General features: G+C 57.3%; 1 protein-coding gene across 1 annotated transcript in view; it reads left to right on the forward strand.

Moving 5' to 3' along the window:
* The first annotated feature begins 208 nt into the window (after positions 1-208).
* Positions 209-15408, forward strand: part of LOC102450200 (ATP-dependent 6-phosphofructokinase, liver type) — a 29695-nt gene continuing 14495 nt past the window's right edge. Inside the window, exons 1-4 of the mRNA XM_075937309.1 lie at positions 209-353; positions 9891-9964; positions 12062-12139; positions 15032-15221. Of these exons, the coding sequence (XP_075793424.1) occupies positions 266-353; positions 9891-9964; positions 12062-12139; positions 15032-15221 (430 nt within the window). The 5' untranslated portion in view covers positions 209-265. The remainder of the gene's footprint in view (positions 354-9890; positions 9965-12061; positions 12140-15031; positions 15222-15408) is intronic.

Raw genomic sequence — 15408 nt, forward strand, 5'->3', positions numbered from 1 at the left:
CAGGGACACGTCCTGCAGAGACATAGGCTTGCCTCAGCAGAGGGCAGGTGGGGGGCGGGTGACGTCAGCAGGTGGAGTGGGGGGGCTGCAGGTGACGTCAGCAGGCGGGGTGGGGGGGCTGCAGGCGGGGGCGGGTGACGTCAGCAGGTGGAGTGGGGGGGCTGCAGGTGACGTCAGCAGGCGGGGTGGGGGGGCTGCAGGCGGGGGGCGGGTGACGTCATCAGGCGGTGGGCGGGGCCGGGGCGGGCGGAGCGGGCCCGGCGCGATGGCGGCGGCGCTGGAGCTGGAGAAGCTGCGGATGGCGGGGGCCGGCCTGGCCCTGGCGGTGCTCACCAGCGGGGGGGACGCGCAAGGTCAGACCCCCCCCCCCCCGCGCCCCTCGGTCCTGGCGGGGGGACCCGCTCCTGCCCCCCCCCCCGCGGGCCGCACGTGCCGCAAGCGGAGTCACGTGGCGCGGTCGTGGAACGTGCCGCTCGTCATGGCGACAGGCCCGAGCAATGGATCCGCCCCCCCCCCGCGCGGCGCCAGGCATGGGGGGGGGTGAGACAGGGGTGGGGCTGTGGGGGAGGGGTTGGGGTTGTGTGTGACACAGGCGTGGGGGTGTGGGGGGGTGACAGGCGTGGGGCTGTGGGGGAGGGGTTGGGGTTGTGTGTGACACAGGCGTGGGGGTGTGGGGGGGTGACAGGCGAGGGGCTGTGGGGGAGGGGTTGGGGTTGTGTGTGACACAGGCGAGGGGGTGTGGGGGGTGACAGGCATGGGGGCGTGGGGGAGGGGTTGGGGTTGTGTGTGACACAGGCGTGGGGGTGTGGGGGGGTGACAGGCGTGGGGCTGTGGGGGAGGGTTGGGGTTGTGTGTGACAGGCGTGGGGGTGTGGGGGGTGACAGGCGTGGGGCTGTGGGGGAGGGGTTGGGGTTGTGTGTGACACAGGCGTGGGGGTGTGGGGGGGTGACAGGCGTGGGGCTGTGGGGGAGGGGTTGGGGTTGTGTGTGACACAAGCGTGGGGTGTGGGGGGGTGACAGGCGAGGGGCTGTGGGGGAGGGGTTGGGGTTGTGTGTGACGCAGGCGTTGACACGCGGCGAGCGGCGTTGGGGTCTGCGCAGTGAGGGTCAGGACGCAGGGACGCCCGTTACTCTCCGGCATCGTCTTTGGGTGCAGCCCCCGGCCACGGAGCCAGCCCCTGCTTCTCGGACATACGTTCACCTGGAATGTGGGCGGAACAAAATCCGGGCACGACGATGCGCTTTGCTGCTCTCACATTGTCCACCCTGCGTGTGTGAGCGACACCTTTCCTGCGACTGTCTGGTGCATGGACAGGGCAGGGACTGTTACTCCATTTGTACAGGGCCTGGCACAATGGGGCCCTGGTCTTGGATAGCCCGTGGGCCACTATAATAACCACAGATTCACAGAATCCTAGACTTGGAAGGGACCTCGAGAGATCAAGTCGAGTCCCCTGCCCTCAGGGCAGGACCAAGCACCATTAGACCATCCCTGATAGATGTCCTGTCTAACCTGCTCTGAGATATCTCCAGTGATGGAGATTCCACAACCTCCCTGGGCGATTTATTGCAGTGTTTAACCACCCTGACACGCAGGACGTTTTTCTTAATGTCCAACCTAAACCTCCCATGCTGCAATTTAAGCCCATTGCTTCTTGTTCTATCCTCAGAGGCCAAGGAGAACAATTTTTCTCCCTCCTCCTTGTGACACCCTTTCAGATACTTGAAAACTGCTATCTTGTCCCCCCTCAGTCAACTGTCCCGCTGCCGGCGTCCTCAGAGGCTTTGCTCCCCGTCTCCCTGGTCTGCTGGTCTCCAGCAGACCAGGGAGACTGGGAACAAAGCCGCGGAGGACCCAGGCGGCGGGACCGCGGTGCGTCTCGGTCCGCCGCCCGCGTCTTCCTGGTCTGCTGGGGTGGGGGTGGCGCAGCTAGTATGCCCCCCCCCCCCCCCAGCAGACTAGGCTTTTCTCCGGACGCCTGTGGCAGAGCAGCTGGGGCGCTGCCGGTTAGTCCCGCAGCGCCGCTCTGGGCGCTACTGGACCAACCCGGCAGCACCCCAGCTGCTCTGCCCCAGGCGTCCTGATTCAGCAGCGGCTGGTCAGTTTCAGCAGTGGCTGGTCAGTTTCAGCAGCGGCTGAATCAGGACGCCTGGGGCAGAGCAGCTGGGGTGCTGCTGGGTTGGTCCAGTAGCGCTGAGGAGCGGTGCTACTGGAGCAACCCAGCAGCACCCCAGCTGCTCTGCCCCAGGCATCCCCAAGTCAGCTGCTGCTGAAACTGACCAGCGCTGACTACAGGAAGCCCCAGGCAGAGTTGCTCTGCCCCGGGCTTCCTGGAATCAGCCGCTGATCAGTTTCAGCAGCAGCTGACTTGGGGATGCTTGGGGTTCTTAAGTTGATTCTGTATGTAAGTCAGAACTGGCGGTCAGTTTCAGCAGTGTCTGAATCTGGACGCCAGTTCCGACTTACATACAGATTCAACTTAAGAACAAACCTACAGTCCCTATCTTGTACGTAACCCAGGGACTGCCTGTAAACCATGTCCACCGCGTCTCCCTTATCCACGAGACTTGTTATCCTATCAAAGACAGTGTGCAGACATCTAACTTTTTTCTAAGTAATTTTTAACTTATTCTTTTTTTTACTTTAACATCTAACCCCACCCCATTCCCACCATGGTGATTACAAATAAGCATTCAAAGGGCAGTGGTAAGGTGTATCTAATCTCTGTGCCTATGTGAGTCTGTAATGAGATGAGCACAGAGTGCAGCTCTTAAGGCATGAGCTGTATTGATTAAACCAGGGGTGGGGAACCTAAGGCCTGGAGGATGGATGCGGCCCCTGGCTTGTCTAGATCCAGCCCCCGAGTTTCAGGGCCCCCCTCCCAGCCCACTGCTGTGCTCCTCATCCTGCTCAGACTCCGTACCTCAAGCCTGCTTCTTGGCAGCCCCTCCCACACACTGAACCCTTCATTTTTGGCCCCACCCCAGAGCGTAGGGGGGCCCACAAAATCTACTAGCCTGGCCCCCCCCCCCCCCGGCATGTGGGGAGTGTCTTTCTCCTTAGTTAGGGGCTACATCAATGAGGGGGGAGGAGGTTTGTCTTCTCTCTTTTGTTCTGCCCCCTTCTGATTTTTCTGTGGGTCAGTGACTCCCAACCTGAAAAAGGGTCCCGTTCCCCCCCGATTTAAGCATTGCGTAACAGCAGCAAGGGGCTGATGGAACCTGCAGCCTGCTACTGTCTCGTCTGACCTCTCTGGTCCAACCCCCCCTTCCAAAATGCAGAATGAACTTCGGTCTCTGCGTCCATCCCCTGCACTCTGGCGTAGCGGCAGCTGCTGTACCCCCGCTATGTCAAAAAGAACAGGAATATTGTGGTGCCGATTCCACTTTCACAGGCTCAGCCACGAGAGCACTGATATGGCTTAAAATAAAAGTCTAGAACAGGTTTTAGACTGGCGACCATGACGTATTTTCACCCTCGCCCTCCGAAGGGGCGGAAGCAGCTGTAGCCGGGCACTCCACACATTTCACCGTGGCACAAAAAGCAGTTTTGGAAAACTTGAGCCTAGAAGGTGAATGTTTTGGAAAACTGGCTGCAGCTGAAAACAAGGAGTTATTATGCAAATGCTTTTGGATCTTTTCCTCTTGTTTTCAGTGGATTCCTCCCTCCATAGTCTGTTGTTGTTCCTTATCGAGTAATCTGTCTAATGTAGATGGTCAAACCTTATGGCAGAGCCTTTGTCCACTTGTGTAAAACGCCATCTATGCCAGTAAGTGATCGTAATACTCCTAGCTATGTGCCCTTTGAAAAAATCCCAAACCATTCCTCTTCCCTGTTGCTTACATCCTTCGAATGCCTGTGGGGGTCACGTTCCCTTGTGGCAAAATTCTGTGCACTTCGATCTCTTCTGGCCTTAATTCCGCGTGTCTGGCTTCCGCGTGCCTCAGTTTCTGGACCCTGTTGTGGTAGTACCCTTTCTTCCCGTGCTGCGTGAACGTATTGAGAGCCATGGGCTAGATGCTCGAACGGCGTAGGTCGGCTTAGATGCCTTGATTTCAGTGGAGTGACGCTGATTTACACGACCTGCCGACGTGGCTCTGCCTGTTTATTGCCTGGATAACGCACCCGCTGCTCTTCCAAGTATCACAGCCCTTTTTGACATTTCTCGTGTCTACTGGCAGTGGCAGCAATCGGATGGAAAACCCGAAGTCTGGTGGCATCTCAGTTAACCCCACTAAGCTTTGTTTTAGAGTGACTCATGAAACCAGGGTCGGAGCAGCCTGCCTGCCTGATAGAAAATACCCGATTTTTCCAAATACCAATTCAGGAGAGCACATATGCACATGCTTAACGTTAGGCCTATGAGCACTGCTTTCCTGAATCGGGGCCCATCCACCCAGCTTTTACGGGTTCCCTCCTGCCCAATGCATTTCCCTGTGTAGACCCACCCGGCTGAGATGACGGTATTTTTCCTCTCTGCAGTTTCATTCTCGGCCAGAGGATAAACGCATAGACGGTTTGTGGATTAGTTTGTTTTACATGCCGCAGTCCAAGGATTAGCGAACGCCTGCATTAGATTCCGGGAGTGCCTCTGCCCTCGGGGAGACATTTCTAAGGCGCCTCTGGCCTGTAGACAAGGGCTTGCACAATCTCTTCTTTTAACTTCTCTCCTGCTTCATTGATGCTTATCTGGCAGGGCAAAGGGCCTCGTCATGGGGACAGGACCTGCTCTGATTTCAGAATCAGAAGCTGGGAGGAAGCGGAGGGTTTCTTACAATTAGGCCACTTTAAGGATGAACTACAGGCAAGATCATATTGTATCTGTTTACAGGCTCCAACAGCCTTTTGTAAATTTCCGAAGGGGCAGTAAGTACAGCACCTAGCTGTAGTTCCTGTGGATCCAGTGCTGCACATGCTAAGCAGGTGTGTCTCACAGCTCCCGTGAATAGCCCTGGGGAAGTTAATAAATCACAGGAAAGGACACGGTGTTTGTGAGATCTGGCCCAGTGTAACCAGGGTGGCGGGTTTTAATCTGTGCTCCACAGATCCCTAGATCCGCAGACTATGTCTCAGGCTTCCAAAGGGGGTTGTGCCTCCATTTGAATGTTTTTAGGGGTCTGGAAATGAAAAAAAGTTGAAACTTACTACACTAAGATTCCCCTTTTAACAAGGCTTGAGAACACCTAGGAATTGTGATTGCTGCTCCTGATGGATCCCTTCCCCCCCTCCCCTCACTCTAATCCATTAGATTAGTTCGTATGTCTCATTCACCTAGGTTGTCAACTCTTGGGGGGATGGGTTGTCACGCCTGTACTGTGCCCTGCCTGGGATGATGCGTACTAATGCACTGTGAATATTCATGTGACACACTCTCTTCTCCCGTAGTCAGCTGCTTATGTCCTGGTTTTGCTGCCAGAGTCAATAACAGCACAAAGAGCAGCTAACTAAAGCATGAACAAACTGTTCCCTTGCTACCCCTTTTTTTCCATCTGCCTTTGCTGAGGGTAGCTGGCACGGTGTACCGGAGGAGCCCCAGGAGGGCTGCACTTGCATCTCTGGCTTGCAAGGCAGTGGTAAATCTGAGGTTGTTTGACCCACTTCTCTTCTCAAACCACTGTCTCCATTTCTCTTTCTCTTGGAGCCTGACGGGCAGGCTTGTCACTTTGAGCAGCGCTTTTGCGTGTCACCGCTAAGCAAACCACGGATAGAAGGATCCCTCTTGGCAGACACTTGAGAAATCCTCTTGTTCAATTTCCTGCAGCCAACAGGAAACGCCTCGAAGTGGCATCGGGGGTTGTGTAGAATCAGAGCTGCCACTTTCAAACCCCAATGTTTCCAGCCCGTCTGACTGCACCGAAACGGGAACGGTGTGTGAATGCAAACAGGGAGTCTGCAGAGGCCCCCCAAGACTGGAGTGAAGGCAGGAGAGGGAAGTCACAGCAAATTGCAGTTAAAACTATGAAAAAGAAAGTTGACGGCATGTCACAGTTAAATGCAACAACCCTCTTCCTGAACGGGGCCCGGCCTGTCAGCCTAAACTCCCAGGCACGTGGCAGGTACATTTTCAGGCTTTGCCCTCTGACAAAGCCTGGTTCTGCGTCTGGGCAAGGGTTTACCTGACCAGCTCTGTTGCTGCTTTGACCGTGTGGTTTCATTTCTTTCTACCAAAGAAAAGCGGTTTTTAACGTGGTTTGTGGGACACACATCGGTTGGATCAGCTGAATCTCTGGCAGCATCGCTGGATCGGCCCGTAATGAGCACGAATGAAAGGCTGCCTTGTTGTGCGGGGCGAGCTGAGCCAAAGTTAATGCCGCCTGAATCTGCCCAGGATTCACGGAAGTTTGTCCGGCGTTCAGATAACTGCTGAACGGACACTGGCATTAACGCTGTGTGAAGTGGCCGTGCCAAACCCAGGACTGTGTGATGTGAGCAGTCGCTGTGGAATCTGGCACGGGAATTGCCCAAATGGGGTAAAAGGACTGAAAATTGCTGCAGTATCTTCCAAGGGCATGAAATTGACTTGGAATGAAAGGGGTGTGCATCAGGGGTGTAAAAATCCCACTTGATTAGTTAACCAGGTAAAGATTATGTTTAACCAGTGCGCCGATTCAATGAGATGGGCGGCAGCCCCCGCCGGTTAACTGAAACAGGCGGTGAGGCTTGCTGGTTAACGGGTTAACCCAGGGGTCTCCAACCTTTTTAAGCACAAGATCGCTTTTTGAATTTAAGTCAGTTTAGGATCTACCACAAACCCAAATACCCCTGCTCCACCCCTTCACTGGGGCCCCGCCCTTCTCACTCTGTGGTGATGGGGTACAGGCAAGGGGGACAGGGTGACATCAGCACCCCCTGCCTCTGTTTCTCCCACCCTGCACAACAAGCGGTTGGCTCCCAGGGGCAGCGCTGAACAGGAGTACCAGGGCAGTGCCGGGAGGGGCAGCTGAAGTGCCAGCACCTGACAGCCTCTTGGCCAAACCAGCCAGGATCACCTGTCAGAGGCTCCAAGATCGACTGGTAGATCCCGATCGACTGGTTGGTGACCACTGGGTTAACCATTCGCATCCCTAGCATGCACAGAGGGAGGTGCTGAACTGAATTGTTCCAGACCCGAACAAAGAGCATTAAGGAGAACCTGGCCACGCCCAGGGGGTGACCTTTTGTAGTGTAGGACCAGCCTTGGAGAGGAGTGTCTCTCAGTCAGTCAACAGCCGGTCCTCTCTAGGCTGTAGCAGTCCATCTGAATTAGGCCAACAGCCAAGTGATTGTAGGGCACCTCCTCATGTTGTGACTAGTCCTTCCCAAGCACCGCTCCCTTGGGCTGTCTCTGAGCTGGAGTTGTCTGAGCCCGGAATAGTGAGGTGGCTTGTCTGTGCTACGCAGCTTTTAGCAACACAGCTCTGTCGACACCGCCCTGGTGCTAAGAGTCAGCACGTGAAAATGCTATTTGGTGGCACTTTTGCTGACAGTACAGTTCCACCCCCACGAGGGGTGTCGTGTGGTAGCCTTCACGTTTGCCCTTGCTGCAGCAAAACTTTGCCATTCAGGGGGCTGGAGGAGGGGGGGGGGGGCGTTAAGCCCCAGTGAAAAATGAAAGTTTTGTCAATCTAGTGCAAGTGTGGACAAGTTACTAGCCCCGTAGAGACCTGCTGGCCTGCACTGTATCTGGTTCTAGGCAGGCTGGATTGATTTCAATCAAAGCGATTGAAATCACCCAGTGGAAAGCCACAATTTAAATCTATTTTTATCAGCTGCCCTTCAGTTGTTTCTATAGAAAGGCACACACCCATTGGTTGCTATCAGCATTAACTCATGTTAATTTACAACTAAATAGACCCAGGATGCTATGTTTGGTACATTTTTTTCCTATCTAGGAGGACATACTATAACTATATATATTTAAGCAACCATAAGACTTAATTTTTCTTGTACACTGTATATTTGTAGTACGTTGGAAAATGGTGACACAGATTGCTGATTGACCAATTTATTGTACAGTAATTTACTTTTTGTTCTTGATTTGTATCAAGCTGCATTAGGAATGTAACTAATTTAATTAAAACACGCACAACAGCATATACAATTTATTTTTATTAAAATAACCGTACATGTTATAGATGCATACATGTATTGAAACGTTTCCTATTTACAATGAAATGATTTCTTAAACAGGGATTAACTATTTTTGTATGCGAATCAGGTTTTTTATTTTGTTTTAAATCATCATATATTTTCCTCTTTAAAAAGAACAGGTTGTAAAATAAAAGCTTATTTAAAAGTAAAAAAATCCCATTTAATTTTAAAAAATCAGATTTTTATTTTTAAAAAATCCATCAATTTTAATCCACCCTCCTTCTAATCCAGCATTTTCACAGATTGCCTCTTTAATTGTTGCTTGTAACCAGTAGGTTTTGATTGTTTCTGTCTGCTGCACTCTTCCCCCCTCATCTTTTCGAATCCAGAGAGGAATTGCAATGCTTTGGGCAAGAAGCTTTGTGGTGAAATTTTCTATGGCTGATCATCTAATAGCAGTAGCTAAAAGAAACAGAAACAAAACCCAAGCAAACAGCCCACCCCCAGCTATCCCCAAAGCCCTTATTCCTAAAATCGCCTCATTTCCTTGGTCCTGCTTTCATGTCTCACCCTCCTTTCTCACCTTAGATTTCACATTTTGCTTCCCCACCCCCTCCTGTTTATTCTCTGTCTCTCATTTCCACGGGCAGAATTTCAGGCTCTCCCTCTTCTCTCCCCCCCGCCCCCACAAGCCATCTGGGGTCCCTGCTTAGCCCTGGAGCGTAGTTAAGAGGTTTAGCCACACGCTGGAGAATACAAGAGCTCACACCCGCTGTGCACAGCACAGGATGTTCGCAGGGCCAGGCTGATAATTCCTCCCAAAGGTGAGGTGACCGTAAGGTGACCCCTAGGAATTTGTGTAATGGCACTGCGAGGAGAGGCCGTGGGGGACGGAGACGTGTGGGGCCGTTTATTCTGTTCGGTCTGTCCAGTTTAGCTAGACATGAGGAAATGGCTACTTGCAATGTGTTACTTTCCTGTACGTGAAGCTACTTACCTGTATTAAGTGTAGATAACTTTCTGATTCCTGCGCGAGGTATCAGCTGGTAAATTCCCTTAACCCATCATTTTGACGGTGAGAAATTGTAATACTCTTACTCCCCCAACTTTCTCAAAAGTATTCAGAGGGGTAGCCGTGTTGTTCTGTAACTGGAAAAACTTAACAAATAGTCTAGGGCTTTGTCTAGACTGGCAAGTTTTTCCGCAAAAGCAGCTGCTTTTGCGGAAAAACTTGCCAGCTGTCTACACTGGGCGCTTGAATTTCCACAAGAACACTGACTTCCTACTGTCTGAAATCAGTGCTTCTTGCGGAAATACGATGCTGCTCCCGTTCGGGCAAAAGTCCCTTTTGCGCAAAAGGGCCAGTGTAGACAGCTCAGATTTGTTTTGCGCAAAAAAGCCCCGATGGCGAAAATGGTGATTGGGGCTTTTTTGCGGAAAAGCACATCGAGATGGGCACGGACGCTTTTCCACAAAAAGTGCTTTTGCGGAAAAGCGTCCGTGCCTATCTAGATGCTCTTTTCTGCAAATGCTTTTAACGAAAAACGGAAGACGTAGCCTAGCAGTACCTTAAGGACTAACAAAACGTGGATGGTATCATCTACATTTTTTGATCGTTTCTAAGGTGCTGCTAGACTGTTTGTTGGTTGTTCAGATTTTCCCCAACTTTGTGATTGCCAAATCGCGATTCTGAATTGGGGAGCGGTGATCTAACCGCAACCTGAACTGTGAGGACCAGTCCCCTGTTTTGTGGCTCGATGCCCCAGTGCCCAGCTTTGAGGTGTTCAAGGGCTGTGGGTAATTCTCTACTCCCTTTGCAGGAATGAACGCTGCCGTCCGTGCCGTGACTCGCATGGGAATATACGTCGGAGCAAAAGTGTTCCTGATCTATGAGGTTCGAGTCTGCATTCGAATTGGTCGTTCTCCAGATGGTCCAGCTTTGGGGCGCAGTGGCTGTGAAACTTGGCAGGGGAAATAAACTAGGGCTTGATGATCAGCGACTGCGCAGCAGCCGGTCTCCTCTGGCGACCTCTGCGCAGGGCCTGCCTGTGACAGGGCAGGGCGCTCGGCCCCGGCTTTGCAAGCGATTACACGGCAGCGGATGAAGTGAAGGGGCTGAGCCCAGGCGCCGCGGCCCCTCGTCTCCAGCGTGTTGCTGTCATGACTGGCAGCCCGGGGAGCCCCCAGGCGGGGACGGACGGGTTAGCGACAGCTCAGGACAGGTCCGTGGGCAGAGCTGCTGGGCAGGAGACGCCCCTTCTCGTGGCTCTTGAGTGTCACGATCCCCACGAGCCTGCACGTGTCTCTCCAGGGCCCCTCCACTCCCACTGTCTAGTGGTGTCTCCATTTAGCGCCGAGAGGCGCTGGGGCCCAGTGGGTGCGGATGGGTGGAGGCGCCTGGGGCTTTGAAAGCAGGTCCCTTCCCCCGCAGGGACTGTGACGCTCGAATGCCAGAGCTGGGGGCTTCCCTGCAGGCCGGCTCCAAGCCCCTGGAAGTCAGCGGAGGCCGTTGCGTTGGTGCCCGTGGGTCGGACTCCATAGCTTTCAGCTCCTCCGCACTGCCTCAGGCGGGTTGTTTGGCCTTGGACCTTGGCCAGTGGCGCCTTTCCCCCTGATAGCGTCCTCAGCTACAGCCTAGAGAGCCGTTGCTGGGGGATAAAGGCTCGTTACATTTTAAACAAAGCAATTCCCACTTAAAACAAGCGACGTTGGAGAATCCTTCCACCATGAAAAGTAGTCCCAAGTGCAATGACAAGAACAAGGAAATTCTTTCCTGTTCTCTGCTCCCTGGAACGTGCTTGGTTTTCTGCTCCCGTGGGCTCTACGGGCCCTTTCTCCGCTCGCGCCAAACAAAGTCAGCTCGGGCCGTTGCACTTCCCCACTAGCAGATGAGTGGCTGAGCCAGCCGTTGTGGGGAGAGGAGCCGTTTAAAACTCCCCCTTTGGCTTCTGTCAGCCCCCCACGCCTGCCTGGGGGAGCTGGGTTACACGCTAGCTGCTTGGAGGGCTCACGGCCGGGGGGCCGGGCCGACGGGAGGCTGTGGGATGTGTCCCGGGCGTTGTTCCGTTCCTTTGATGCGGGCGTGCTGAGGGGAGCCGCTGCCCCGGCAGCCAGGGCCTCTCCCCGCTGGCCTGTGGCTCGGGAGCATTCTGTGCGGCTCACCGTTGGCTCTCCTGGCTCTCGAGGGGCTTCCCGCCGCTGGGCCACGGACACGTGTGGGGCCAGGCCTCTGTGGGACCGTGGCACAGCGCCGTGGGTTTGGCTCCGTTGGCTTTACACGGGCCACGGGGCTGGCCTCTCGCGCTTTATGAGAAATGGTCGAACTCTCTTCTCTTTCCCCCGCTACGGTGGCCAGGTGCCCAGTTTGCAGCCGGAGCGTCGGTCGCAAAGGGCCTGGCGGTGTCCAGACACCAAAAGTCTGGTTACTGCCGGTGGGGAAGGGGCCGGGTCATCCCCGTGCCAGCCCCATCTCAGCTGAGCCCACTGCCTGTGGGGCTGCAGCCCCCCGGCGTGTCTCCGAGGGGGGGAGGTGAAGAGCAGTGAGCCATGGGGGAAGGAGCAATGGGGGGCGCTTGGGGGAGGACGCGGGCAGAGGGGGACTGGGCAGGGCAGAGGAGGTTCTGGCACTCCTGTTGGGGGTGCCTGGTTTCGAAATAGTACGACGCTGGCATCTGTCCCCCACGTGCACGGTGAGACGTGCGGGTTTCCCTGCCCCGTACGCCCTGAGGAGACAGTCAGGGAAGGGAAGAGCAGGGAGAGGGGCAGCTGGCTAAAAACCATGTCCCTCCGCCGTGTTTCTGCCCACCGGGAGGCGCTCGCTGGCTGAGTGAGGGATTTCCAAGTGCCCGAACCCAGACGGGTTCCCTGCGGCCCTGCCACGCACCTGTTCCACAGACTCCCTGGGCTCCCTCCTCGCTGGTCCCTTGCCCAGGCCCAGAGCCCCGGGAATGGGCGCGGTCCTCTCACTTCTGCCTCTGCTTCCCCCTCTCAGGGCTACGAGGGGCTGGTGGAGGGAGGCGAGAACATCAAGCAAGCGAACTGGCTGAGCGTCTCCAACATCATCCAGCTGGTAAGAGGTTCATGGCGGCTCTTTCGCAGTCGCCTCTTGTGAGTCTAAAGGCCCCTCGTGCCGTCACGTTTAACCGTGCAGCTTCCGTGCGTCGCTGGTGCGTCCGCCCTGTGTGGCCGTGTCCTCTGCTCGGGGCGGGCCAGCGCTGGAGACAGGTTTCTGAAGTGGCGCAGGAATCCCGTCGAATCCAGGCGAGACGCGGCCTCGCGCTCCCGGCTTCGCGGCGCTCACGCCCAGGGTGCTGAGCTCGGCTTTACGACTGGGTGTCGCTGGCCATGCTGTGGAGACGTCGCTGTGTGTGCTCCGTCCATGGCTAGCAGGGGCAGTGTGGGGAAAGGCTTTTGGGGAGCAGGGAGGGAAGATCGGTGTAAACCATCCAGCAGCGCAAGGCTGGAGAAACAGCGATTAGCTGGGCCCGTTTCCTCCAGCGAGCGGGGGCCATCTCTGAGGTGATGCTCCGTGAAGCCGGCTAGCGGCCTGCCTGCGGGGTCCATGTCTGTGTGTACCCCTTTCCCGAGGCAGGGAGCCTTTCTCTGTCCCTCTTGGTACAGAACCGGGCCTTGGAGGCTGGGTAACCAGTGAGCATCACTCGGTAAGGCTGATGCTTACTGGTTCGCCATTTGCTCCTCTCATTCTCATGGTGAGCACGAGGTGAGGGCCCAGCTACACCCCAAGTGGGAACTGCCGAGGTTGGCGAAGCGGGCCCCGGGCCCTGCCACAGAGAGTTTGTTCTGTAGATGGGCTCCCAGCTGGAACGGGACCAGGCGCTGGGTTTGGGCCCTTGCTGCTTTCCGGCGTGACGGCCGGGGCTTGGAGCTGTGCGCTGGCTCTGTGTTTTGCCGTGAAGTTCGGGGGCTGCCGCGTCTGCATGCTCCCTGGCTTTGCTGCGGACTGGCTCGGCCCGCTGTGAAATCTTCCAGGCACCTAACTCCGTCTTGCCTCCCACTGGTTTCTGAGGCGTTGGAGTTCCACAGGCTTTACCAGGCGTGGCTCTCCTGAAAGCAGGCAGGCTGCGCCGGCGTCAGCGGGCGGTGCTAATGTCCATGGGCCGGGGCGCCAGCCGAGGGAGCTGAGAGCGGCGTCGCAGCCCGGCTAGAAAGACGGGCGAGAGGGGCTGGACCGTCCGTGACAGGAACAAGGAAGTGGTCAGTCTCAGTCACGGTCGGTCGGTCAGTCAGTCGGTCGGCAGTTTCTCTCCTTAAGAGTCCAATTGCTGCTCGCTCGAGGGGCCCTTGTCGGCCCTGCCTACCCCAGCCAGCCGGGGCTGATCACAGCCGTGCACCGTGGAAAGCCGCGGCCGATCCGTGCTGCCGGCGGCATGGCTCTTTGCGAGCACGTGGCCGCATGGCTCAGCTGCCGCATGGGAGCAGCCTGGTTCTGCCGTGGCCCGGTGTGAGGGGGCGGGGGGGCCTGAAGCAGGCTTAGCCTGTGTGTAAGGGGAAGGGCTTCAGTGGGACAGACTCTGCCTTGGAAACACCGGCTTGTTCTGCCACGTGTGGCCTTGCCCTGCTGGCCCCGTGGGGATCTGCCGGGCGCCCAAGGAGGCTGCACTTGCAGTGTAGCCAGGCCAAGACCAGCGAGCTTGTGCCGGCCCCCAGGAGCGTCCCTCGGGCCCCCGAGCTCTTTCAATCCTTCTCTTGTGTTTTCTCCTCTCTGCCTCTAGCCGCTCCCCTGGGTTGAGCAGCGTGTCTCCCTGCCCACAGGTAATCGCCGGCGCTGCATGCCCCTCGCCTGTGTGCCGCCCCGCCCCGCCCGGCACTCAGCATGCCTCGCCTGGCTTCGCTTGGCAGGCCGCCCGTCCCGGGGCCTGACCCTGCAGCCCGGCTCCAGAGGAGGGGGTAGGGAGGTCGCGTGGGCATCTGCCCGCAGGACCTGGCGCCTCTGCCCCCGCCGCCCCTTCGCGCCAAGCCCTCCCAGGGCCGTAATGCAGCCGTGAGGGCGAGCTCCGGAAACGGTCTCTTTCTGCCTCTCTTCTCTTCCCTCCTCCGACCCCCCTCTTGCACGGCCAGGAGTTTTGCCGCCGTGGGGCTCGGCTGACCTGGGAGCTGCCGCCCATGCCGCCAGGAGTGTGGGTCAAGAGGGGGAGGCTGCCAGCTCCTAACCCTTCCCTTGCTCAGGGCCTGGAGCCACGCGGCCGGGCCGGCGGGGGAAAAGCAGTCGCTCGGCCGCACTGGAGCAAACCCCCGTGGGAAATGCCAGCCGGGAGCAGGCAGGCTCCGAGCCGGGACATGCGCCCGAACGCAGCAGGAGCCAGGCGTGTGCCAGGCTGGGACCCAGTACGAAGCCGGCAGTCTCTGCGGGCCAGGGGCCAGGTGCCCGGCGGAGCGTAAGTTCCCATGGCTGCCCGTGCCGGGAGGCTCCCGAACGGAGGGCTGGGCGGCAGGTTAGCTCCCTTGGGGCAGCCGGCAGGACAGGCCTTCGGGCTCGGCTTGCCACCAGCGCCCGAGGAAATGCCTGAGGCCGGCCTGGCTGCCAAGAGGCTGAGAGAGCTGGGGCCTGAGGCCTAGCCCCGCGGAGCAGCCTCGTCGGGGTCGGAGAGCGGGGCTGCCAGCCAATGGACAGGGCGGGCGGCGAGGTCGTTCAGCAGAACCGTTAAGGCGGCCCCGGCGCGTTCTGCCCTGGGACAGAGGAGACCGACCCGGCGGGGGGAGAGGTGGCAGCTTGCCAGCAGAGCGCAGGAGGGTGGGTGGAAACAGCTGCATTGCTCGCGGGCCCCACGGCGCACAGCGGAGGGGCCGCTAGCCGGGAAGCCACAGCCTCGTCAGCACGGGGCTCCCCACGGCCAACGGGGCCACGGGCTGGAATACGGTTCTCGCCCGCCGGGCCCCCGGCCCCCCTCCTCTACTACTCCGGCTGCTCGTTTCCTCTCTCGCCTCCTTCTGTCGTTTGCAGGGCGGCACCATCATCGGCAGCGCCCGCTGCAAAGCCTTCACCACGCGGGAGGGGCGCCTGCTGGCGGCCCACAACCTGGTGCAGCACGGCATCACCAACCTGTGCGTCATCGGCGGCGACGGCAGCCTCACGGGGGCCGACATCTTCCGCACGGAGTGGGGAGGCCTGCTGGAGGAGCTGGTGAAAAGCGGTACGCGAGCCCCTGCCATGGCTCCTTCCCCACTCTGGCGTGACAAATGCAGAAGTGGGGGCCAGCAAGTGTACCCCAAAGCCTTATCTACCAGGCTTTGGTATAAAACCTCCCCCAAAACCTTAAAAACCTAGATCCTGGGAATAAAACTTCCGCTGCCACCACCCGAATGTTGATATAGAAATCA

Source organism: Pelodiscus sinensis, chromosome 10 (assembly GCF_049634645.1).
Source record: "Pelodiscus sinensis isolate JC-2024 chromosome 10, ASM4963464v1, whole genome shotgun sequence".
Classification (NCBI taxonomy): Eukaryota; Metazoa; Chordata; order Testudines; family Trionychidae; genus Pelodiscus; species Pelodiscus sinensis.